This window comes from Pseudonaja textilis, chromosome 5 (assembly GCF_049901715.1).
Source record: "Pseudonaja textilis isolate UNSWEBS1 chromosome 5, rPseTex1.2, whole genome shotgun sequence".
NCBI lineage: Eukaryota > Metazoa > Chordata > Lepidosauria > Squamata > Elapidae > Pseudonaja > Pseudonaja textilis.
In genome coordinates this window covers 25,983,128-26,001,344 of record NC_141994.1, presented here as the reverse complement: position 1 = coordinate 26,001,344, position 18,217 = coordinate 25,983,128, and the positions used below count along the sequence as shown (strand labels likewise).

Genomic DNA, 18,217 nt, shown 5'->3' with positions numbered 1-18,217 from the left:
TAAGGGTGAAAAAGTCATAAAGTCACTTTTTCAGTGCTGTTATAACTTTGAATGGTCACTAAATGAACCATTGTAAGCCAAGGACTACTAGCAGATGTTTAATGTGAAACTGGCAAAAGATTTGTATATACTGTATTCATTTTTTTTTGGTTTTCTTGATGTGAGATGAAGAAGTTAGATAGAAAGGACCTTAATTCTCTTCATCCATAGCTTGATGTCTGAATCCAATTGTTTTTTTTTTTTTTGGGGGTTAAAGAAGGAGTGCAAATTTTATGGCAATCTGGGAATATGCACAAATTTCCACCAATTTTAGAACCAGTTGGATTTGCTGTTGTTGAAGGACTTAAACTATTTTGAAACACACATTTAATATATGAACACAAACCTTGCTCCATATAAAGTTGTGTTCATATATTAAATGTGTGTTTCAAAATGGTTTAAGTCCTTCAACAACAGCAAATCCAACTGGTTCTAAAATTGGTGGAAATTTGTGCATGTTCCCAGATTGCCATAAAATTTGCACTCCCCTGCTGTTAGTTGTTTCTGGCTCTTGGGGGGTGGTGGTGCTCATCTCCGTTACAAAGCTGAAGAGCTAGCACTGTCTGAAGACGTCTCCATGGTCATGTGGCTGCCATGACTGAACACCTTCGAAGGTGCATGCAATGCTGTTCCCTTCCCATCAAAAGGCTCCCCATTTTTCTACTTGCATTTTTTGCAAGCTTTCGAACTGCTAGTTCGGCAGAAGCTGTGACAAGTAACAGGAGCGGTGACGCGGTGCTAGGGATTCGAACCGCTGAACTGCCGACCTTTCTGATCGACAAGCTCAGTGTCTTAACCACTGAGCCACCGTGTTCCATAAATTGCATATTAGAAAAGATAGAACATATACTTGGTTAATCATCCCCTTCCCTCTACCCTCCCCTCCTCCAAGGCTTAATTGGCTATGCATGATTGTGGCTGTGTATTGTTTGAATAACATCGTTTGGGAAACTGATCTGTTGAGCTAACATCTTTATTAAGTCCTTCTGTGTTGGTAGTAGAAAGTGCAACTCATCTTGTCTATTCAAATTCCCATCCACCACCTTTTCATGCTAACTTTTGCCAGCCTTTGGGTTTTTGTTTTTGTAAGCAAAAAAAGAAAGAAACAAAAAATGCGCTCGGCAAAGATGGGAACGGGAGTAGAAAATTTTAAAAAATGCATCTGGGAAGAATTCCTATGTTCAGATCCCCAAGGATTGAATTTTAACCTTGGATCGCTTTTGCTGATGTGCCAAAAAAATTGCTCAAGTGCTGTTTATCTACAAGTCACTAAATGAACTGTTGTTAGTCAAGAAGTATCTGTTCTCTCTCTCATCATTAGAAAACTTAGGGAAAGATCAAAAGCACATCCTCAAGGCCTGATACTTTATTCATGCTTTGGCAAGTCTGCTTGCTTCTTTTCTCTTTTTTTTAGCAATTGTATTAATTTAACGGTGAGCCTGGCATGTTTTATCTGAAAGTTTGAGAAGCTACAAAATTAATACAATCAACAACAAACTATTTTTTCCAGCCAAGATCTGATTTATCTCCCTGCACAATAACTCCTTCCACGAAGAAGAAAAGAAGAGATAGAATAGATAGATAGAATTCTTTATTGGCAAGTGTGATTGGACACACAAGGAATTTTTCTCTGATGCAAATGCTCTCAGTGTACATAAAAGAAAAGATACATTCGTCAAGAGTCAAGAATCATCATAATAATAGTCATCGGGTACAATAAGAATAGAATAGATCTTCCTAAATTTATATATTTGTTCCAGACAATACCAATAAAAATACACAAAAAAATACTTTGTGGAACTCAACAGGATAATAGCAAAATTTATTTGGCAAGGGAAAAAAATGAGAATAAATTTAAAAGCAATGCAAGATGTGAAGAGCGGGGGATGGGGGTATGGCACTCCCAAATTCGGAACTATATCACAGTGCAGCTTCCTTACCATGGTTGAAAGAATGGGTAAATTTATTGAATAAAAAATATCATTTCTAGAAGGCCATGATCTACAGAGGGGGTGGCATGCGTTCTTATGGACACGGGGAAAACTAAACAGAATTACTTCCACAGACATGTAATTAGAGACTTTTTATTGGAACACTGTCTAAAGATTCCGATTTGGATCTCAATGATGGAGGCGATGATACATCCAAACAATCTGGATATTAACAAGATGATAAAATATAAAGACCTACTGGATGCATGAGGAACTTTAAAATCATGGCAAGATCTTCAAGAACAAGGGCTATGAATTGACCGGTGGGCTTACCTCCAAACACAAAATAAATATAGACAGGATAAGAAAGTTTTTGGAATCTACAGTAAGCACAACAATTAGATAAAATCTTACTAGGTTCAGACAAAAAAAATATAACCAATTTTTACAACTACCTATTAGAGATAGAATTAGAGGAAGAAATAGTCAAAGGCAATATGATAGCTTGGAGTAGAAACATAGGATGTAGCATCACTTTAATAGAATGGGAAATGGTCTGGACCAGGAATAACAAAATCACAAAATCGGCAACATATAAAGAAAATACTTATAAAATGTTTTACAGAAGGCATCTCCTTTGAGATTAACGAAGATGTCTCCTAACATGAATCCAAATTGCTGGAAATGTAAAAAAAAACATGGAACATTCTATGATATGTGGTGGTCCTGTACAGAAACCCAAAGATACTGGCGGAGAATCAAAAAATGGTTGGAGGAAATTACGTCTGAGCAGATTGAATTAAAACCAGAATTCTTCCTGTTAGGGATATGCAATAGACAATTTTCAAAAAAAGCTAAATATATAATATTACACATACTTACTGCATCTAGATTAGATTTTGCACAATGTTGGAAACAAGCCTATATCCCAACGGAGGAAATGACTATTCAGAAAATAGTAAACAGTGCAGAAATGGATAAATTGACCCTAGCACTTAAGGATAAAGAATCATCAGAATATTACAAGAGTTGGGAATGTTGGTACAATTGGATAGAAAAAAAGATAGATAATATAATAGTAAACATTATTAAACTATAAAGGAGATTAAGCTACACCAGTAATAACTATATACTCGCATTAAGATTTAATTGTAAATATGACACCAATAATGATAACAAAGAAGGAAACACAAACTGTCGATAATGGAATTGCCCTTGATTCATTTTTTTTGTTTTCTTTGTTTTTCTATGTTGTGTATGTGTTTGTTAATTTATTTTATTTGTATATTCAATAAAGTTTGCTTTTTTAAAAAAATGGAATAGAATAGAATAGAATAGAATAGAATAGAATAGAATAGAATAGAATAGAATAGAATAGAATAGAATAGAATTCTTTACTGGCCAAGTGTGATTGGATACACAAGGAATTTGTTTGGTGCAAATGCTCTCAGTGTACCTAAAAGAAAAGATACATTCATCAAAAGTCAAGAATCATAAGGTATAACACTTAACAATAGTCATAGGGAACAATAAGCAATCAAGTCATACTAGGAAACAGTCAATAAAAATCATAAGGATACAAGCGACAAGGTTACAGTCATACAGTCACAAGTGGGAGGGGACGGGTGATAAGGAATGATGAGAAGATTAACAGTAATAGTAGTGCAGACTTTGTAAATAGCTGGACAGTGTTGAGGGAATGAGTTGTTAAGCAGAGTGATGGCAATCATGGAGAAAACTGTCCTTGTGTCTAGTTGTTCTAGTGTACAGTGCTCGATAGCATCGTTTTGAGCGTAGGAGTTGAAACAGTTTCTGTCTGGGATGTGAGGTGTCTGTAGATATTTTCACAGCCCTCTTTTTGACTCGTGCAGGATACAGGTCCTGTATATATAAGAAAAGATGAGAGCTTTGAATGTAGACTACATCCAACTGCAGAATGCAATATTATGCCTCTCTACCTTGTACGATGCCAATCTTTTGGGAGAAAAGAGTAAAATGAGGATTTGCTGGGTGAGAAGGCAGATATGAGATAGAAAAAACGCATTTGCGTTTCTCTTGTAGTGTAAAACTAGTTAGAGATGCATCATCCCAAAACAGCAGCATAATTCCATGAAGTTGTTATTATTTTTAAAAGTCTATCCAATAAACAGACAAAATAAGATTTGGATCCCAGTTTCAGCCTATAAATTCCAGGCAGTGTCTATTTCAGTGGTCAGTAACCTTAAATACACAAAAGAGCCACACCATTTAATTCCGGAGCCAACCGGAAGTCCAGTTCCCCCACCATAGAGTCTCCTCCTACCATGGCATCCTTTTCCCTCTGTTCTAACCAAAGCTTCCTGAGACCATAATTAAGCACACACTTTGTTAAAACAACTCTTGTTTTATTTCAATAGAATAGAATTCTTTATTGGCCAGGTGTGGTTGGACACACAAGGAATTTGTCTTGGTGCAAATGCTGTCAGTATACATAAAAGATACATTTGTTAAGAATAATAAGGCACAACACTTAATGATAGTCATAGGGTACAATAAGCAATCAAATCACACTCTGAAACAGTCAATATATATTATGTTCATTCCCAGCCTGTAATGAGTCCCAAACAGTCCCTTGAGATAAGCACCCACCTTTCTCTCCTTTGAATTGCTGCCAATAACTAAAGAGCCCAATTAACTGTAACAAGCCAAACAGAGTACAAAGTCCCCACAAACCTTCAAGGTTGAATCTGAACAGAGTGAATGACTTTGCTTCCTGCAAAGGTTTCTCTACCTTTGCATTTCCTTTATCCCTTAGGAGAGGGGCAATCACCTCCAAGCCTTACTCCCAAGTCACCCCTTTTGTTTCAGCTACTCTGGCCTTCTAGCAGTTCTGTGCACACGTACACTAGGAACAGGCTCCCCTTGTTCCTCTGCCTCACTGCTACCAGACTCTGGAGGCTCCAGAATCAGCACACAACTCCCAGATGGTCCTGGCCCATCTTTGCATTGGACACAGGACCCTTGTCTGAGTCCTCCCTAAACTCTTGGATCTCTCTCCGTTCTTCCCTCCTCTCCGATTCTGCTGCCATCTGCACAGGCTGCCGATGAACCACAACACCTTCTACCTGTCCTAACAGAAAACCCTATCAATTGTGGAGCCAACCAGAAAACCCACCCTTTGTCATAGAGTCTCCTCCTAGCATGCTGTGCTTTCCCCCCTCCCCCAACCAGAAGGTCCTCTCAAAATTATGGCACTGACCAGTGACAGAGAGCCTCAGCAGAGGGATGAAAGAGCCACATGCGGCTCTAGAGCCAGAGGTTGCCGACCCTTGATCTATTTCCTGGAGGTATAAAAAAGTGTTGTTTTTTTTTTAAATGCAAACTCTTTGAGAAATTTCATGCATCTTCTGTATTTGTCTCTGGTGTTTTTGCAACTGTTTTCCAGGAAAATGAAGGTAGTTGAGATTCATCTGAAGTTGCCTTTCAATGTACGATATGTTGTAAAATCTATGCTGTGGGGATTTGAATGATTCATTCCATTTCAAGTTATTGGATTTTGAATTATCCATCTGTTGCAAACAAAAAAAACCAAAAACAACCTGGCTTGGTTAAAATGGATCAGCTTTCTCATGTGATAAAGAATGAGCCAAAGTACCAACTGACATTCTTTTCTTAATTAAAAACAGAAAGCCTTCTTGATTAAGCTTCATTAACTGAAGGCTACTGGCTAGGCAGCCTCTCTCTCTGTAGATAAATATCTATTGGGATTTGAGCCATATGAAAAATGTAATCTGCAGCTCTGGTGTGTCTTGAGATTTTAGATAATTTCAAGAAAAATCAAGACAGTGCATAGAATTAGCACTTTTTATATGAGTAATCCTTGGCTTACAACCACAATGGAGTCCAATGGATTTCTGTTGCTGAGTTAAGGGACTTTTGCTCCATTCTATGACCTTTCTTGCCACTGTTGTTAAGTGAATCATATGGTTGTTAAGTGAATCTGGTTTCCCCATTGGCTTTTGTCATGCCTCTGTTGGAATCTGATTCGGAGGGTGAGGCTGAACAGCTGACAGGGAGTGGGAGTGTGGCTCCATTGGCTGTGCATGAAACTGGGGAAGGGCACAGTCCAGCTGGGCAGAGCAGGGGGGAGGTACAGCAAGGGAGAGGGAATTCAGAGGAAGATCCAGGCCCACCCTCTCTTCATCCTAGGGCATGCAGGGAGGAACGGAGAAGGGAGCAATGTGAGTTGCATGGCTTACGGGGGAGGAAAGGGCCCTGATTCCCTTCATTAGCTGCAGCTAGGATCACAGTGTTTAAAAAGGGAAGCTGCTCATAGAAAAGCTGTTGGGAGCAAATTGTGAATTATCTGGTATCATCGAGGCTTATCTGTGTTCCTGGAAACCTCCCAACTGTGGTGTTTTGCTGGGCTTTCAAGTCTGCAATTCCTTCTCCTGCCCTGTCAAGTTAATTACTTCACTTTGGTTTGTTTGGATTTTAAGTTACAGTTTGTGTTTAACTTGTTTTGGACTTAATTTTCTCCATTGAAAGGCTGTTCCTGGGAGAGTTTTTCTCCAGCCAGAAGATAATATGGACATTAGGGGGCAAAGTTGGAGATAATAAAGGGACTCTTCTTGCTTATTTGACTGTGTTGCATTTGTGCCATGCCCCAGGTCATCACAGCTTTGCTTGTTGGAAGATTCACCAAAGGGGATCACGTGACTCCGGGACACTGCAAATGTCATAAATGTGAGTCGGTCGTCAAACATCCTGCAAACATCATAAATATGAACCAGTTACCATGTAACTGAATTTGGATCACATGATCAGAAGAATACCGTAATGGTTGTAAATGTGAAAACTGGTCATAAGCCATTTTTTTTCACTGCCATTGTAACTTTGAATGGTCACCAAATGAACTAAGCAAAGGACTACCTGTATATGTCTAAATGCTATTATTTCTATTTCAAGGCAAATATCTGAAGCCTTGGAGATAAGTCAGTTCACCCTAATAATTCTAGTGATCTTTTGGTTGTACCACATCATACCAACATATGCACTAAGACACAAGTTCCAAAGATGCTTTTTTAAGGAGGCAACTGGAGTTTCTGGTTTTTCTTTGAAGATGTTTTGCTTCGCATCGGAGAAGCTTCTTCAGCTCTGACTTGGATGGTGGGGAAAGGAAGGATTGATACTCCTTGCAGACAGCTGGTCATTTGCACACTTTTAGCAAGTTGTTGGAGGTTTATCTGCATCCTCAGGGTCACCTGAGTAGTGCAAATGGGTGTGGAGCCTTCTTGAAACTGATGAAGGGAGCTGTGTTATAGTCTGGAGATAGATGATGTCATATCCTTCCCCCTCTCTTGAGGGAGGGTTGTTCAACATTGGAGAACAAACCCATCAGAACTAGAGTAAGCACTTAAAAGTAGGATGCCATCCTTTTGAAGACAGCAAAGTCCACATTTTGGATAGAGAACCTGCTAGTTTGAAAGAGGGGCCAAAGAGGCCATCTATGTCCAAATTGAACAGCTCTCTCTCAACAAAGGGGGAGGACTACGGCATCATTGATCTCCACTCTACAACAGAGTCCTTTCAGCAGTTCCAAGAAGGCTCCATACCCATTTGCACCACTCAGGTGATCCTGAGGACACAGATAAACTTCCAAGTGGCCTCAACAACTCTCATAAAGAATGCAAATGACCAGCTGCCTGCAAGGAGTATCAATCCTTCCATCCCCCATCATCCAGTCAGAGCTGAAGAAGCTTCTCAGGTGAGAAGCAAAACGTCTTCAAAAGAAAAAAAACAAGAAAAATCCAGTTGCCTCTTGAAAAAAGCACCTTGGGGACAACCAAGACCTGGATGACTGAGAATCTCCATAGACACAAACACATGCAACACCAGAAAGTCTCTCAGACAAGCCCTACCCTCATTCACACCAAACTAAAGTGAGGAAACAAAGAACACCTTCAAACTTGCAAAATTCTGCTTCTATAGCTTTACAATTACAAATAACCCAGACCGATCTAACATTGGTTTTTTTTGTCTAGTTTATTTTGTTGGGCTGGCAGGGGAGTCGTCAAAAGCTCTTCTGAAACAAAACAAAATAAAATAAATCTGGTGCCCAAAGGAAATGTTTGGAGCAAATATATATATGTGTGTGTGTGTGTGTGTGTGTGTGTGTGTGTGTGTGTGTGTGTGTGTGTGTGTATCTTTGGTTGTTGGGGTTTTCTCCCGCGTAAGATTCGAAGTATCTAGGCAACGTTTTGATGAATTCTCATTCATCATCTTCAGGCTTCTGTCTTCAGCTCTTGCTTCTCAGAGTGATGTGAGATTGTAGCTGCTTCTTCCTTTTAACTGCTAGTGGGGGTGGGACCACATACATTGGACAAACTAACAGAAGAATAAGTGCACGCATTGAAGAACATAAGAACTCAATCAAAAAAGAAGAAACGACCTCTTCCCTGGTCCAACACCTCAAAACCACAGGACATGAAATTGACTTTAAAAATACCAGAACTATCGCCAAAACCGAACACTTCAACAGCAGAATAATCAGAGAAGCCATAGAGATAGAAAAACGCCCACACAGCATGAACAAACGAGATGACACCTCCCGCCTTCCAGCCATTTGGAAACCCGCCCTCATGAACAGACGAGTACCTAACATGAAGAATGACACCAGACCCACACCCATGAGAGCCACATAAGATGCCACCACCACACTTCCATGTAGAAAACAGACTCACACCCACTCAGAAGATGAGACACGACCACGGACCAGAAGCCGCACTGCAGCTGCATCACTACCCACTTCAAACCCCTCCGAGCCATACATGAAGCAAACCGACACCCACTATGAAGATGCAGCACAACCACGAACTCAAAGCCAAACAGCAAGATCACAGCTCACCAACTCAAATCCCCCAGCAACTAAGACTAACCTGAGCACAACCAAGCCCCCACCTGAACAGAATACGCCTCCAGCCAATCAGAACACGACCAACCCCCAACCAATCAGAACACAGCCAAACCCCTACCAATGAGAACACACCCCCACCCAATCAGAACACAGCCAAGCCCCCACCCAATCAAGTCCCACTCCCACTAGCAGTTAAAAGGAAGAAGCAGCTGCAATCTCACATCACTCTGAGAAACAAGAGCCAAAGACAGAAGCCTGAAGATGATGAATGAGACTTCATCGAAACGTTGCCTAGATACTTCGAATCTTACGCGGGAGAAAACCCGAACAACCAAAGATCCACATACAAATACCCGCGAGAACCTCAGAAAATATATATAAACCCGAACAACCAAAGATCCATATACATACATACATACATACATACATACATACATACATATATATATATATATGTGTGTATATGTATGTGTATATATATATATATATATGTGTGTGTGTGTGTGTGTGTGTGTGTGTGTGTGTGTGTGTGTGTGTGTGTGTATATGTATATGTCCTGGAAGCATGAGAAGGGTTGGATGATGTCATAATTCTGTGCAGATTTATTCAGGAGTGGGGCCCTGATGTAATTCAGCCTTGTTGATTTAAAATGGTGCATTTAATGATACAAATATTAATTTCCTGACACACAAAAATATATAGTCAAGGTGCATATGAATGTTTAGAGCCTCCCAGATCTCCGAAGTGCCTCAGAAAGAAATATGTGGTCATTTTTTAATGCAAGAAAAAGGAAAATAAGTAAATCCGTAAGGCAGAGAACATTCCTGTTAAATACATCATTGATGCATGTAAGATAAATTCTCCCTTGGCTCTGCTCCTGTTAAATTCATGGGTATGTTCATTAGGACTGGGGGTAATGATCTGGAAAAGGTCTTGACACTGTTTTCTTTTAGGATATATTTTACTTCCCAGGCTAGTCTATTATTCTGGGTCTTCCTTACAAATATAAAACCAAATCTCAGCCTGCTTAGCTGTTTCTGAGATCAGCTAAGTTCAACATCCAGTTTTGGTCACCACGCTGTAAAAAAAGAAAAGATGTTGAGACTCTAGAAAGAGTGCAGTGAAGAGCCACAAAGATGATTTAGGGGATCAGAGGTAAATATCCTGACCTAGGCTGCCCAAAACCACGAAGCAGACTCCTCATCCCAATGAAACCCCATTTATTTAGGCTAATGTCAATTCCTCTCATTCACATCCAGCAAAGTCATGGCAAACAGTCTTTCAAGAGTGATTTACAACCACAGACCTTTCTCAGCCTTGGAGATCTGCCAGGCTGATAGCTTCCAAGCGCAACGCTGTAGCAGACAATAATTGACAAGGAGTCAGGAACAGATCTTCACTCTAATGAATTGAACTAATTGTCTCTTACAAACACCACTCCCATTCGCTCCTCTTTATTCCCTACGGGAGGGGTCATTCACCATTCATTTGAGCCTTTACTCCCAAGTCACCCTGTGTTCCTTAGCTGTTCCCTTCTCCTGGCAGCTCTGCATGCGCACACTGGAAACAGGCTCCAGCTGTTCTTCTGCCTCACTGATGTCCAATCTGAAGGCAACTGATAACTGTCAAATGGCTCTGGCCCTATCTCTGCCTCTGATGCAGAGCCCTCATCAGAGCCTTCCCCAGACTCCAGGACTGGCCCATGTTCCTTCCCAACCTTCTCACTGTCTGAGTCTGGCTGCTGGTGGGCCACAACAGCGAAAACATAAAGAACGGTTGCTGGAATTGGGTATGGGCTGTTGGTTTGAGCTCTGAGCTTGGCAATTTGGTTGCCTCAAGACATGATCCACCATCCCTCACATCTGTCCACAAAGATTCAGAAGGACATAAATTTGATCTAATTAGGACCACAGTTGTAACCCAGGCAAAATCGAAGCGAGAAAGAGAATTCCTCGAAGCCACCAATAAGTGAATAAACAGATATATTGACATCAATCCAGTCTATCAGTCTCTGAGAACGAAAGAACTGAGGCCCCATCAAACCTGAAGGTAGCATTGAAAATGAACAATTGGGCATCCTACTACACAGTAACAAAGTTGAAACCAACCAACTCACAAGAAATCAGACCATGTTGCAGTAACAACAGCCAAACAATCCAAAACCAGACCATGACTCAGAAGTATCCTCTCATGCCCCTGTTGGAATGACCAGCGGATCCAGTGGCTGTAGAGGAAACTGGGGAAGGTCACAGTCTGGCTGGGCATTCAGAGGAAGACCCAGGCCCACTTCCTCTGCATCCTAGAGCACACAGGGAGCACCGGATAAGGGAGCAACATGGGTTATGGGGGAGAAAAAGGCCCTGAATCCCTTCATTAGCTGCAACTGGGAAAACAGAATATAAAGGATGTCTGTGCAAAGCACCTTGCTGGAAGCAAAGCGTGCATTATCTTTGTTTGTCAAATCTTATCTGGGTTCTGGCGTCCTCCCAACTGTGTGTGTTTCGTTATCTTTTGAAGTCTGCAATTCCTTATCCTGCCCTGTCCAGTTAATTGCTGCAGCGTGGTTTCTATTGATTTTTATTTACAATTTAGATGTACTTTTGGTTCAGACTGAATTTCTTCCCTTTAAAAACTGTTCTTGGGAGAATTTTTTCTCCAGATGATGATAACTGGACATTGGGGTCCAAGTTGGAGGAATTAAAGGGACTTTACCTACTTTTGTGACTTTGTTGCTTTATGCCACAACCCAAGTCATCACATATCTGAACAAACAACACTAATGCCAACTTGCACCACATAAAAAGGAATTGGGTATGTCTAGTTTAGTGAAAAGAAGGACTAAGGGTGACATGAGAGCAGTCTTCCAATATCTCTGGGGTTGCCACAAAGAAGGGGGATAAAGCACCAGAAGGCAAGACGAGAAGCAACAGATGGAAACCAACCAAGGAGAGAAGCAACCTAGAACTAAGGAGAAATTTCCTAATAATAAGCACAATGAACTAGTGGAACATTCAAAGATACAATGGCAATGAAAAAAGTTGACTTACGACAATTTTTCAAACTTTTCCACCTTTGTAGCATCCCCTTAATCAAGTGATCAAAAATTCAGATGCCTAGCAAGTGACTCATATTTATGATGGGTGTCCCAGAGGTCACTTGATTCCCTTTTGTGACCTCCTAACAAGCAAAGTCAACAGGGTTCACTTAAGAACCGTGTTGCTGACTTAACAACTGCAGAGATTCACTTAACAACCAAGGCAAGAAAAGGGGGCAAAAGTCACTTCACACGTGTCTTCCTTCACAAGAGAAATGTTGGGTTCCGTTGTGGCGGTATGTTGAGGACTTCCGTTTTTGATGCAACACGCAAGGTATGTTGTGGTGCTGAGTTATGATTTAGTGTTGCCTTTTGGTGTCTGACGATATAATGCTGCCTTGGTTCAAGTCAGACATAATAATAGAGCAATGATACAAGTGATTCAGGGCTTTGTTCCTTTGTTGTTGTTGTTTAAAAATCCTTCTAGGAAACTTGTGTTGAAATCTGATTACTTCTGACACACACTTGGCTTCTTACTGGTGGCACTTCCTTAGAGGAAGGAAGGAATGATTGCAAAAGAAGAAGAAGAAGAAGAGAAACAAGGGTGTGTTTTATGAGCAGCCGAATGACATATTTTGGGTGTTTTTGAAGTTGCTTCGAGATGAACATCTCTTGCAGCTTCTTTGCAAAAATGCAATCGATTCAATTTCCCCAAGATCCTCACTGCAAACCAGGAAAGGCCATAAAGAAATGGCTCCCTTTGGGGGGGTGCTTGATATTTTTCCCATTTGGAAATTGCTGGTCGTTCTTGGTTGCATTTATTGTCATAAGGACAAACCCTCCTGAGGGTATATGCCTTTATTTTAGTGAAGGACAGGTTGAAGGTAATCTCTTGGGGAGACAGCAGAAAATAGAATTTGCAAGTGTTGGAAGAAACGTCCCTCTGGGTTCAGTTCCAAGTGGGGAAAAAGAGACCGGAAACAAGGAGGCTGTTTGGAAAGATGGTTTAATGGTGGACAGGACCACATGGTTTGAGGTCCTGGGCAATTGAACACATGGGAGAGAGAGAGAGAGGGAGGGAGGGAGACAGAGAGTGGGGGAGAGAACGGAGGGAGAAAGAGAGAGAATTATACCCTCTCTTGGGCTTTGACCTTGAGCTTCCTGTTCCTGTGGCAAGGGCTTGTATTTTGATTGGTCGTCAGACTCCCATGGGGTCATGCAGGAGTAACTTTTGTAGGTTGTCTTGAGTCCCAGGTTTGGTTGAATCTTGCAGAGCGATGCAATCTTCCTAGGTGCCATGTGGCGAGATGGGTAGAGGGCTAATCCTATTATGTCTTGAGGGTGAAAATGTTTTTGTTTTGTAGATAAGCTGGCCCAGTCTTTTGTCTTGTTAGATAGATTGGCACCAAAATATCTGCTGGGGGTGGGTCAGGGAGCTGAGGCTCTGAGTTTATGTCTTTAGAAATATGTTTCTCCTTTAGGGAAAATATAATATTCTGCCTCTTTAATATTTCCTAGAATATTTCATTCTTCTAAGAGAAGGGTGGGTGCTAGCTTTCTACAGAAGTATGATTTTCAAATCAGTACTTCTTCTGAAATCATACAAATTAATCCCATGTAGTCAGATCCATTCTCCTTATACCATGTTTTCCCCAAAATAAGACCTATCCCGAAAATAAATCTTAGACTGATTTTTAAGCATGTGCCTAATATAAGCTCTACCCCCCAAAATAAGCCCTAGTGAAGATCATCATCAGACCGGGGAGGGGGGGGAGAGGCATGGCCAGCACAGGAGGCAGCGAGCAGGCAGGGACCGGTGGAGAGAATCAGCCCAGCAGTAGCAGCATTCCCGTCAGCCCCACACTCACCACTTCCTGTATGTGAAAAAAAAGACACCCCCACAAAATAAACCCTGGTGCTTATTTGCCCCCCAAAATATAAGACCGGGTCTTATTTTCGGAGAAACGTGATGTCTTTGCCCAAAATTATTTTCACCCTAGAAATAGCAGTTGTCCATTTCAGAGGGAAAGTCAAATAATTCTTATATCTGGAGGGTTTTTTTCCCCCCCTCTACTTCCTGTTTTTTTTTTTCAAATAAATACTTTGAACTTAAGAGATTTGTTTTGGGGTTGGGAACACAGTGTATGGGGAAAAGAATTGTACTTTCTCTTTGACTGTGGTCTTGTTAAAAAGAAATTCCCACCCGTAAGATGCTAAGAAAACCTGAGTCAGCACTAACTTGATTTCAGCTGGGCTTCGGGGATGAAAAGAAGAACACGCTTTGATTTGAGGTTGGCTGTTTGAAATTCAAAGGTAATCTGATTTGATTTGATCTGATGTGCTTTGGGATTCAGCTGGAGGGGGAAAATTGGTCCCTAGGCTATAAAGAGAGAACATCAAATCTGTATCGGCTTCATTTATGTTGGCAGAGGTAGATGAAAGCTGTAAAAATCCTATAAAGGACATCAATGATGCCAAAACTCAGCTCAATATCTCCAAGGCTCTGTAGGATTGTTTCTTTTAAGGAAATAAAATAGCACAGTGATCTCCAAATTGTCTAACAAATATTTTTTGGACATAAATCCTCTATTGAAGGATTTCATGCGAACATAAACATATATTTTCCAAAAGCATCCAACAAGTAAGCTCCTGGTTTTCTTCTCTTTTATCTGAGTTGCTGTGTTAAGATGATCCTGAAGAATCCTAAAGGTACTTAGATACAGATTAACAGAGTTGAAAGGGACATTGTAGGTCATCTAGTCCAACCCTCCACACAAGGAGACCCTACACTATTTCTGACAGAGGGCAGTCCAGTCTCTTCTCGAAAGTTTCCAGGGATGAAGCTACCACAACTTCTGAAGGCAACTTCTGTTCCACAGGTTGATTGCTTTCACTGTCAGAAAATTTTTCCTTATTTCCAGGGTGAATCTCTCCTTGTTCAGTTTCCATCCATTATTCCTTGTCTGGCCTAGAGGCACTTTAGAAAATAGCTTGGCCCCCTCCTCTCTGTGGCAGCCCATCAAATGCTGGAAGACTGCTCTCCTGTCTCTCCTGGTCCTTCTCTTCACTAGACTAGCCAGGCCCAGTTCCTGCAGTTCCTGTTCTTCATATGTTTTAGTCTCCAGTCCCCTCGTCATCCTGGTTGTTCTTCTCTGCACTTGTTCCATAGCCTCAACATCTTTTTTATAGTGTGGTGACCAAAACTGGATGCTTTACTCTAGCTGTGGCCTTACTAAGGCTTTATAGAGTGGTATTAACACCTCCCTGAATCTCGACTGTATCCCTCTGTTAATGCAATTTAGGATTGCATTAGCTTTTTTGGCTGCTGCTGCACACACTGCTGGCTCGTATTCAGCTGGTTGTCCACTAAGACTCCAAGATCCCTCTCACAGTTACTGCTATTAAGCCTGGTTTCACTCAGTCTATATGTGTCCTTTTGGTTTTTCTTGCCTAAGTGTAAGACTTTACATTTCTCTATATTGAATTTCATTTTGTTAGCACTTTTTTTCCCAAAAGGCAACTGTATTTCCTTAATTTTTTTCCTTGAAGACATTTCACTTCCCATCCAAGAAGCTCCTTCAGTTCTGCTTCAAAATTCCCCACCATTCCGTCAGAACTGAAGAAGCTTCTCGGATGAGTAGGGAAACATCTTCAAGGCAAAACCAAGGAAGTCCAGTTGCCTCTTGAAAAAAAGCAACTTTGAGAGCCACCGTGACCTCGATGAGTGAGAATCTTCATAGATGTTGAGTTGAAATTCTGTGGTTTTTCAGAGAACAGTCAAGATTTCCCTGCAGATTTCTGATGGGTATCATGGAAGGAAGGAAGTTAAACATTCATTCATGGTCCCAACTAAAAAATCTTTTCTGTTAAGATGTCAGATTCATCTTTATCCTAATTTAGCATTCAGAGGTAAGAGATGGTAGGGGTTTTCCACACCCACATACACACCTGTAATAGGTTAGACACCACAGAAGTTTTGAATTATGTGCTAAACACACTTTTACTATTAAAAAGGGCAGTTGTTTCAAATCTGAACCAATTGTCTCTGCTTTCCTTCGTTCAGTACATCCACTTCCCTTTTGTCTCTCATTCCACCCACACAGAGTTGCAGCATTTAACGAGTGACTTAATTTGTTTTATTTTGCAATTTAAGTACAATGATTCAAGGGGAACTCTTGGGCTTTTCTTTGTAGGAGATGACCAGGCTGAGCCAGAGGGAGGGATCAAATGTGTCATCAGTCATGAGTCCCTGAATGTCTGCAAGAGATGAAGAGAATAGAATAGAGAATAAAGAATTAGAATAGAATAGAATGGAATGGAATGGAATCGAGAATCGAGAATCGAGAATTAGAATAGAATCGAGAATTAGAATAGAATCGAGAATTAGAATAGAATAGAGAAATAGAATAGAATAGTAGAATAAGAATCAAGAATTAGAATAGAATAGAAAATTAGAAAATAATAGAATAGAGAATTAGAATAGAATAGAATCAAGAATCAAGAATTAGAATAGGACAGAACAGAATGTAGAATACAATATAGAATTGAATAGAAAATAGAATAGAATCTAGAACAGAACAGAACATATAATACAATATAGAATAGAATAGAATAACTAGAATAGAATATAGAACAGAATATAGAATATAATATAACAGAACAGAGGAAAAGTGAATAGAACAGAACAAAATAGAACAGAACAGAATAGAACAGAACAGAACAGAATGCAGAACAGAATGCAGAATAGAATGCAGAATAGAATGGAATGGAATACAGAGTTGGAAGGGACCTTGGAGGTCTTCTAGTCCAACCCACTGCTCAGGCAGGAAGCCCTAGACCATTTCAGACAAATGGTTGTTCAATCTCTTCTTAAAAACTTCCAGTGTTGGAGTATTTACAGCCCACTGTGAATGCCTTTCTTATCTGCCGCTCATTCCCCTGTTAGTTGGCAAGATTCTTGCGGAGGGCTTAATCTTAAATCATTATACTCAATTGGACTGTCTGACTTTCCTGGTTTCTCCTGTACTTGACATTTGCAGTACAAGCTTTTCTCCCTCTCCCTGGAAAACCTACAAACTGCAGTCTAAAATACAAATTACCTGTTCCCAGGTGCCAGTGAGAGTAAAACACTTCTTGAGTCATGTTATTAATGTTACAACTTACGAACACAATGGAGATCAGAATCCTCATTGTAATATTTATATAGGTAGTCCTCGGCTTACAATAGTTCATTTAGTGACCTTTCGAAGTTAAAACGGCGCTGAAAAAAGTGATTTAGGACCGTTTTTCATGCTAATGACCTTTGTAGCATCCTCATGGTCACATGATCAAAACTGAGATGCTTGACAAATAGTTCATACTTATGACGGTTGCAGTGTCCCGAGGGGGTCATGCCATCCCCTTTTGCGACCTTCTGACAAGCAAAGTCAACGGGGAAGCCAGATTCACTTAAAAACCATGTGACCCACTTAACAAATGCAATGATCCACTTAACCTACGGTGGCAAGGAAAGTCATAACGTGGCACAAAAATCCCTGAACACATGTCTCACTAAGCAGCATAGGTTTTGGGCTCAATGGTGGTCGTAACTCAAGGACTCCCTGTATATAGTTGTCCTTATCAGGTTGGCTTTCTTGGAACGATGGAATTAGACGGGTGTGTTTGTCATTTCCTTCTGCAGAAAACAAAGGGAAAAGAAATCCCCTCCATGACTACCAGAAAACAGTCGATACCTCATTAGTAAGGATAGACAAGGCACTGAAAGTGAAAACGAAGCTGCTAAATACGACAGAACAGTGTGCCAAGAGATGCAGCCGAAGTAAAGGACTTTTATTCATTTGCAGGTAAGGAATGTTGCATTTTTTTGGGGGGGGGAATCTAATGGTTCTGCTTTTTGTTGTGGTTCACTGGCAGCCTGTGGAGATGGCAGCAGAGTCAGACAGTGTGGAGGAACATGGGCCAGTATGGGAGTCTGGGGAGGACTCGGATGAGGGTCCTGCATCTGATGCAGGGATGGGGCCAGGGCCATCTGGGAGTTATGTGCTGACTCCGGAGCCTTCAGAATCTGGCAGGAGCGAGGAAGAGGAATAAAGGGAGCCTGTTCCCAGTGTGTACTTGCGCAGAGCTGCTAGAAGGCAAGAACAGCTAAGACAAAAGGGGCAATTCTCCTTATCACAAGACCCACCAGAAGACTCTCACTGATGACTCACATCTGGCCCATCGCAAGACCCTCACTTGACACACCCACACCTGAAGCTTGACATGACCCACTACAAGACCTGCCACAAGACCCTCACTTGATGTGACCCACACCTGACC

At 40.9% G+C, this 18,217-nt stretch overlaps 1 protein-coding gene across 2 annotated transcripts in view; it reads left to right on the top strand.

Annotated features, from left to right (window-relative positions):
- The window catches only part of HGF (hepatocyte growth factor), an 80,167-nt gene that overhangs the window by 11,185 nt on the left and 50,765 nt on the right, over window positions 1-18,217 (top strand). For both annotated transcript variants that reach the window (XM_026701058.2, XM_026701066.2), the window contains exon 2: window positions 17,580-17,742. In XM_026701058.2, coding sequence (XP_026556843.1) covers window positions 17,580-17,742 — 163 coding nt within the window. The remainder of the gene's footprint in view (window positions 1-17,579; window positions 17,743-18,217) is intronic.